The sequence below is a fragment of the Alosa pseudoharengus genome, unplaced genomic scaffold (assembly GCF_046254945.1).
Source record: "Alosa pseudoharengus isolate Yale_2024_CS ecotype anadromous, Long Island Sound unplaced genomic scaffold, YU_APseudo_1.1 YU_APseudo_1.1_scf_3, whole genome shotgun sequence".
Classification (NCBI taxonomy): Eukaryota; Metazoa; Chordata; class Actinopteri; order Clupeiformes; family Clupeidae; genus Alosa; species Alosa pseudoharengus.
In genome coordinates, this window is record NW_027468718.1 from 2667772 (window position 1) to 2676186 (window position 8415).

Consider the following 8415-nt stretch of genomic DNA (forward strand, 5'->3'; position numbering starts at 1 on the left):
TCGGTTTAGGCGGTCTTGACTACAAGTCTAGTGTGTGTGTGTGTGTGTGTGCGTGTGCGTACCTGTATTCTGTAGTATAGGTGAGCTTGTTACTGGTGTTCACAGGTGGGTCCCATAACAGCTGCAGTCCCATGTTCTCAGAACATATTCTTACATTATCTGGAGGAGGAAGTGCAGCCAGGACCCCTACACATACACACACACACACACACACACACTTGAGTCTTTTAAACACAAACTACAATAGCAGAGCACAGGTGCAATCCCTGATATTAAGTCTGTACTGATCAGGATGAGTCCTTTACACACACAAACACACACACACACACACACACACACACAATGACGCGGCTGTGTTACGGCGACAAAGCATCCCCAATTGACCTGTCGCTAAGCGCCACCCTTAGAACGCTGATGAGCCAATGACAGTCCAGCCTCAACGGGACTCGGACATCAGCTCGGACAACTCCATAGGAAACAACAGGGAGTAGGCATAAAATGACAAATTAATGGTTATTTATGGAATTTATTAACTCAAAAAACCCCGACGGATAACCATGGTCAAACGTTTTGCATGGGGGACGTGTAATACTGATAGCCGGTACCCCGAGAGGCTAGAAAACGGGGTATATTTTCATCAACAGTAGCCTACAGGACGTCTCTCGCGTTTGCAACAGCTCGACGTAATGTAGGCTACTAAGCCAACAACGTGGGCACAGGTTCCTTGTTAAATCATAGACTGTATGTCTATGTGTTAAATCCCAAGATGAAAATGCTCATTAACCAACTACTATATTCTTACTACATCAAATATTAACGTAACCTAACATATCTTAGTATCTTCCACTAGCTAGCATTAACGTCAGTGGTTTTTGCACGGTGATTTGCACGGCTACTTGCCACAACTGCTTGTCACCTTGTATGTATTCTAAAGTTTTGAATACACCCCTCCATAGCATAATTAAGTCCCTTTTGATAGCTTTTGGAGGAAAGTAAATCCTCTTATCGATTAAAACGTCCTCAAAGCCTGCTTTCATATACTGTCAGCTGCCATTGTCCACAATGTATTTTTAATCAAGCCTGGTTTGTTTGTCCGAGTTTTCACACGGTAACAATGGGGGTCGGGGCTTAGCGACAGGTCAATTGAACTGGTGAGCACTGGAATGTGTCACCAGGCCCATGGGAAAGCTAGTACGTAATGGGCCTACGGGAAAACTAGTATAGGCCTATAGGAAAGCTAGTATGCAATAGGCCTATGGGAAAGCTAGTACGTAATGGGCCTATGGGAACGCTAGTACGTAATGGGCCTATGGGAAAACTAGTATGCAATAGGCCTTTGGGAAAGCTAGTATGCAATAGGCCTATGGGAAAGCTAGTATGCAATAGGCCTATGGGAAAGCTAGTATGAGTAATAGGCCTATGGGAAAGCTAGTATGTAATAGGCCTATGGGAAAGCTAGTGTGCAATAGGCCTATGGGAAAGCTAGTATGTAATAGGCCTATGGGGAAGTGAGGAATCTGCTTCTTGTTATTGGTGAGGTTCATGTGCTAAGGGTACCCTGATAGCACAGGGGCGTTGAATCCACATTGAATCAACCTCCGCCACTTCAAACAAACGTGGATTCAACGCCCCTCAACGCCCCTTTGCTATCTGGGTAGGACTAGGGTTCCGTTACAGAACTAGGATTCGGTTATTGGTAAGGTGCATGTGCTAAGGGTAGGACTAGGGTTCTGTTATAGAACTAGGATTCAGTTATTGTTGAGGTGCATGCTAAGGGTATGACTAGGGTTCCGTTATGGGACTAGGATTCAGCTGTAAGGTGCACATGCAGGATAACGTTTTCGACACAGACTTCTTGGGGGCATATCATTACACTCCACCCACTTATCAGGCCGCAGGCTTCTCTATCTGTCTGTCTCTCTGTGCCTCATACATTTTTAAGCAGTTGACTGGAGGCTCTTTTGAAATGCATTTTTGTTTTCTTGTCAGCATAATAGTCTGCGTCTGCCGTGGATGTTTTTTTTCTCTCTCTCCCTCTCTCAGAAGACTGCGGGCCATTTCCTGCTCTTACAAGGAAACACGAACCGCAGAGCACACCTGCGCAGCGCAGACCAGGCAGCAGCAGAGCACATCACACAAGACATTTCTCTGAAAACCTTCTAGCCCACGTCCCATTCCCCAAAACGACCGGCTCACAGGCGTAGGCCTGCCTCTGGGCGGTTTCGGTCTCTTTTACGCCATACAGTAGGCTATAGGCCCATGGTGACTTGAAACAAATGTTTTCCATAGCCTAGACTGAGCCACGTCGCATAAACTAGGTAAGCTACCTGACAACAGTTACGCTACAATGCCGCGGGACGCTTTCCCGGTAGAGCCTGACAACGTCACGTTATTGACTCGCACCGCACTTCCTTGAAAACAATGAACGAGAAAGCAGCTTGCAGCACTAAACATGGCGATTCATTTAGTCCACGGCTTAACGATCAAATCAATAACAATGTAATGACAAGCTGTCAAAAAGACAACATTATTAACGCAGGATAGCTAACTTCACAGGGGTAGTAGGACTTATTGTTTCATATAAGTTTCTGAAAATCTGACACTCACCTGACAGTCCGAACACAGCGGCCAGGAAGATTCGCTTTAAGGTCATGTGTAAACGTAGATGTCACCATTAAATACCTAAAGATTTATATATATATAGCTAAATAGATATCAAATATAGTCTATCCCAGTTGTGGGCTGACGAGTTTTGACGTGTGAGAGTGAGACCTAAGAACACGTTATTTCCTTGTAGTGTTCGGTAAAGCGCGTGAGCCGTAGGGGCGGGCAGTGTAAGGAAAACGAAACTCGATAGATGGACATTCCCCTCGCAGCGCGAAAGGAAAACGGTGACAATAAACGCAATGTTCTCGTCTAATTGACATGTACATAATACATATTATACAGTAGAATAATAATAATAATAATAATAATAATAATAACAACAACAACAGCAATCATAGTAATAAACAGTCTAACCTGCTGTATGGAGCCTCCAGGGACATTGTGCTTCTGTTGTGTTCCCTTACAATAGTTTTACATTCTTTCACAATAAGTTTGCATTCCCAAAGTCAAAGCTTTGTGAGGGAATGCAAAGCGTATTACAAGGAAACACAAAAGGAACTTTAAAGGTGTAATGTGACTTAGAAGCAATGTTTAAGCTAGGGCTCTGGGGTTTATTGGGAAGCAGTGTGTGTGTGTGTAAGCTAGGGTTCTGAGGTTTAATGGGAAATTGAGATTAATGTAGGCCCACGCAAACACACTCACACACACAAACACACACACACACAAACTATTGACCCCACTGGCTTAAAGGTGCCATGTGTAATGTCCGCCAAAAAATCAATTCATACTCCACATTCCATAAAAGATGGGGGCAGTATACCTCCAGAAAGTGAATTATTCTACCCTAGAGTAACAACCGACAAACGTGTATTGCAGTTTGGCTGGCGGTTATGTTTCCCGCATACCGCCTCCCATGGCTGAAACTGGTATTATGATACCTGTCGGGCTGTGGCTAGTAATTTAGCATGCTAATTCAGGTTGATATCTCTGCAGCACTATACCTTGTCATTTTTTTAATGACATCATCGCCCTTATTTCTTCTCAGTCTTTTGATGTGTGTAGCTAATTTTCTGGATATTTTTACCTCAATTCTTACACATGGCACCTTTAAGTCATAAATGATACTGTAGCATGGTTGGCAGCCTGGTGAGAGGGGGGCGGGACCCCCCGAGGAATATAGTCTACGGTTCGAGGAAGTTCTGCCTCTTTTTGCGTTCTGGGCCTGACACGGGCCGCTGTGTGTTACATGCTGCATTGTGTGCTTTGTTCAATAAACCAGTTAATGAAACTCTGTGTGACGGGGCGCATAGCTGCCATCACGGTAGCGATGCGCTACCTATTCCTTCTCTCAAAGACTGAGTACAAATGTTGCCTTTATGTGTTTGTCTAGTGTGTCAATGTGTTCCGTTAATCCTCATACTGTTTTCATATCATCTGTTGACCTAGTCATTCATCAAAACCCCCACAGCAATCCCGTAGCTTTCTAGTGCACAGTTAACATCCAAAACTACGGTGATTTAATATGCTATAGCTACAACCATCATTACATCTCTTACTGTTTAAAACCACACCATTTACTTCACAATCATGACCGGTTACAATAATCACGCAACACATATCTTTGTTCATTATGTGTCTGTTTATTTAGCTTAAAGGTAACATAGTTTCACATACCATCTCTGTCTTACCGGCGTCTTCTGTTTGTTTGTTTAAAGGAATGTTTGCCGCGATTGTCAAGCTTAAATGTTTTGAAATGACGCTATGACTTCCGGGTCAATAGGAAGTGACCCGGAATTTTGTTTATGAATTTATTAGCTGCTAATTTATATTGTGGCTTTGCCAAATGTTAGCCTGAGTCATATAAATAATATTCTTTAAATTCTAGTGTTGTAGATATGTGCATTTTGGCTGTTTTAAGCTTTTATTGTCTACTCGCCTGAGCCACCCCTGTAATGTACTGTGGTGTTGGTATGTGCCAATTTCAGGGTGCGCTGTAGGCCTATATAGACCAACCGCTTCAGTCTGTCTGGGAAGCGAGAGTTGAGGACATAAGTCTGTTATATGCTCTAGTGACAAAGTGACTTGTTTCAAAGTCTGTTCGAAGCAGCTGCATAATTGTATTTTGATACATTTTTTCTTTATTTTTCTAAAAGTATTTTGTTTTCTTTAATTTTGTTACATTTTATTGCCTTTTTTGCCTTAATTGGGAGAAACAATAAAATTCCCATCTTTTTTCAACCTCTCCGACTTCTCCCGAGTGTTTCACACCTGCTCACGACTTCTCTCTCACATCTACCCTCAACATTTGGTGGCAGTGGTTTCCGGGTAAACAGTGTCTGAGCAGCACTCGGTGAGTTAAGATGGATATTGAAGGCAGAGGTACGGTACCCCTTAGAGATGGTTCAGCTATGGGGACCAGGCCCAAATCCACAGAGTCATCCAAGCAGCCTACTCCTGTGGTTGAAGACAGGACAGATCGCCTGGAGAAGATTGTGAGAACGATGGTGGAGTCTCAGCGGCGACAACAGGACCAGATGGAGGCAGAGGCGCTCAGGCAGGATCGGAGATGGAAAAGTATGGAGCACCAATTCCAGCAACTACAGCAGCTGGTGAGAGGCGATCCAGCATCAACGCAGGCGACGAGGCAGCCACTCGCCGGACTGCAGCAGATGGACCTGCCCAGCTCCCGCCCTTTGACAGCCTTTGACCCACTCAACATTCCTTTTCTGGATTTACCAACTCCTCAGCCACATCCAGGTCAGCACCCAGCACCCAGGATGCAGAGCTCCCTCAACTCCACCGCTCTTGGCCTTGCCGCACCTCTGAACCTCCAGCGGGGGTGGAAACCCCCTAAGATGTCCCCATATGAAGAGACGAAGATATTGAGCACTACTTAACCACCTTCGAAAGGCTCGCAGCAGCAAGTCAGTGGCCCCATGAGACTTGGGCATTGTACCTCGTGCCCTTGTTAAATGGTAAGGCCAGATCTGCCTACGTAGCCATGTGCTTTGAAGACAGCCAGGATTACATGAAAGTGAAGCAAGCCATTCTCAACAAATTCAACATCAGCGCCGAGACTTACCGCCAGCGTTTCCGCTCCAAGTCCATCAAGGAGGGTGAGACGGCGAAAGAACTGCAAGCCCGGCTAAAGGACCTGATGGAGAAGTGGCTAGTTCCAGAGACGAGAACCAAGGACCAGGTGTGTGACCAAATTGTGCTGGAGCAGTTCCTGGGCATGCTGTACCCCGAGCTTCAGGTGTGGGTGAAAGAACGCACCCCAGAATCATCGGCGCAAGCAGCAGACCTGGTCGAGACCTTCATGGCCGCCAGGCAATCCAGAAGAGGCTATCACCTGGGTCCGCAACAGCAGGACTGGAGAAGACCCTACCAAGCAGCCCACCGAGAACCTGAGAAGACATCCTCTGGTAAGTCTGTGGGTGGTAGTGGTCGTGTGTTTAGGCCCTCCAACTGCCCCAATAGCCCCAGTGTTAGTCCCACTCCAGCTGGAACACCTAGAGTACCTGTATGTCACGGTTGTGGTCAGCAAGGTCACATTAGGCCCAACTGCACACTGAAGAAAGTGTCTGATTCTAGACTATGTTACTTACCTGGCCCTAGCAAGCACTTACCTTGTACCTCTTCTGACGTTACCGTCCCTGTGAAGATAAAAGGAAAGACAGTGCAGGCTTTAGTTGACTCAGGAAGTAGTCAGTCTTTCATTCGTAAATCCTGTTTGAAGTCTGATGTCCAGCCTGTGGGCAAAGTGAGAGTCCGCTGCATCCATGGCGATGTATCTGAGCATCCGACTAGTGAGGTTCTCATAGACATTAATGGCCAAAAATATTTGTTAACCGTAGGGATTTTGGATAAGTGCCCTTACCCTGTAATTTTAGGTCAGGATGTGCCAGTTCTTACAGAGCTATTGCAAAGTGTTAACACAGTTAGTGCTTATGTGACAACTAGAGCACAGGCCAGAGATAAACCAGACTCTGATGTTTGGGCAGAGTTACCATTTGAGGGTTGTCCTGGTGACAAACCTAAAAAGTCCAAGGCAGAGAGGCGTAGAGCAAAGGTGGCAGGTACTGCAGTGCAGGAAAGTCTGTCCTCCCCACAACTAGAGGGCACTGAAGTCTTTTGTGAAGACTTCAAGAAGCTTCAGCAGGAAGACCCCACACTTAGCTCTTGCTTTTTGTCTGTTAAAACCGATGATGAGGCTAGAGAAGCCATGAGGGAGGGTGACATGTGTTTTGTTGTCAAAAATGAGAAACTGTATCGAGTGAGTGCAGACACAGAGCAGTTAGTTGTTCCTGGGGCTCTTAGAGTCAAAGTGTTACATCTGGGTCACAGTATTCCGTGGTCAGGACATCTAGGCAGGCAGAAGACAGAGAAGAGAATCCTGCAAAGATTTTATTGGCCATGTTTCAGCAGGGACATAGCAGAATACTGTAGGTCCTGTCCAGAGTGCCAGTTATCTGCTCGCTCCAAGAGAGGCTTAAAAGCTCCCCTCATCAGTCTCCCAATTGTTGACACCCCTTTTAGTCGCATTGCCATGGATGTAGTTGGTCCCTTAGAGAGGAGTAGGGCAGGGCACCGCTATATCTTAGTAATTTGTGATTACGCCACACGTTACCCAGAGGCATTCCCCCTCAGAAATACTAAGGCAAGACAAGTGGCCAATAGTTTAATTCAACTTTTCTCCCGTGTGGGTGTCCCCAAAGAAATCTTAACCGATCAGGGAACTAATTTCACCAGCAAGGCGTTGAGGCAGGTGTACTCCCTGTTAGGAATCCGGGGCATTAAAACCACACCCTACCACCCGCAGACCGACGGCATGGTTGAGAGATTCAATCAGACCCTAAAGTCGATGCTGCGGAAGTTCGTATCCGAGTCAGGAGCTGACTGGGACCAGTGGCTTCCTTACCTGTTGTTTTCCTATAGGGAAGTACCGCAGGCATCCACCGGGTTCTCCCCCTTCGAACTCTTGTTCGGCCGGGAGGTGAGAGGCCCGCTAGACATCCTCCGAGAGAGTTGGGAGGGGGACGCTCCTCACCAGCCAGTCAACATCGCGAGCTATGTCCTGAAGATGAGGGAGAAGCTGGACCAACTGAGCTCCATGGCCCACCAACACCTGGCCCAGGCTCAAACGAGGCAGAAAACGTGGTATGACCGGACAGCACGCAGTCGCACCTTTGTGTCCGGACAGAAAGTGCTTCTGCTGTTGCCATCATCAGAGAGCAGTCTACTGGTGAAGTGGCAAGTGGCCTTTTCACTGTACTTCGCAAGGTCGGCGAGGTCACCTATGAGATCTCCATGCCAGACAGACGTCGCTCCAAACAGATCTTCCACGTGAACCTCCTAAAACTATGGATTGACCGACCATCTTCTATTCAAGATCAGCTGTGGGCGCGGACCGTGGAAGAGGAAGAAGAGCCGTCGGAGCAGTACTTTCTTACTGCGGGCGGTGAGTCAACCTACCCCTCCGTTACCCACTTGACAACCGAGCAGCAGGAGGACCTGCTGAGAATCATCCCAAGAGGCCTGTTCCGAGACCAGCCGGGGCGAACCGACGTCATCACCCACGACATTTGGCTGACTTCTCCGGGCCCTATCCGGCAGACCACCACCAGGGTTCCGGCGCGACTGATCCCCGCGCTGAAGCAGGAGGTGTTGGCGATGCTGGAGATGGGGGTGATCGAGACATCACACAGTGAGTGGTGCAGTCCCGTGGTCCTGGTGCCAAAGAAGGACGGGGGGCTCCGCTTCTGTGTCGACTTCTCAAAGCTGAATACCATCTCAGCGTTTGACCCA

General features: G+C 47.1%; 2 protein-coding genes across 3 annotated transcripts in view; one reads left to right on the forward strand and one right to left on the reverse strand.

Moving 5' to 3' along the window:
• Positions 1-2820, reverse strand: part of LOC143100031 (interleukin-10 receptor subunit beta-like) — a 19902-nt gene extending 17082 nt beyond the window's left edge. The window contains exons 1-2 of one of the 2 annotated variants that reach the window (XM_076262957.1): positions 2608-2820; positions 63-186 (exon numbers count right to left, since the gene is read on the reverse strand). In XM_076262957.1, coding sequence (XP_076119072.1) covers positions 63-186; positions 2608-2653 — 170 coding nt within the window. In that variant the 5' untranslated portion in view covers positions 2654-2820. The remainder of the gene's footprint in view (positions 1-62; positions 187-2607) is intronic. The other variant, XM_076262958.1, reaches the window with a different exon arrangement.
• A 160-nt stretch (positions 2821-2980) lies between these two features.
• On the forward strand, positions 2981-7981 carry LOC143100032 (uncharacterized). The gene has a single exon (XM_076262959.1). It carries the CDS (start codon positions 5609-5611, stop codon positions 7955-7957), a length of 2349 nt encoding a protein of 782 aa, XP_076119074.1. The 5' UTR covers positions 2981-5608; the 3' UTR covers positions 7958-7981.
• The last annotated feature ends 434 nt before the right edge of the window (positions 7982-8415 follow it).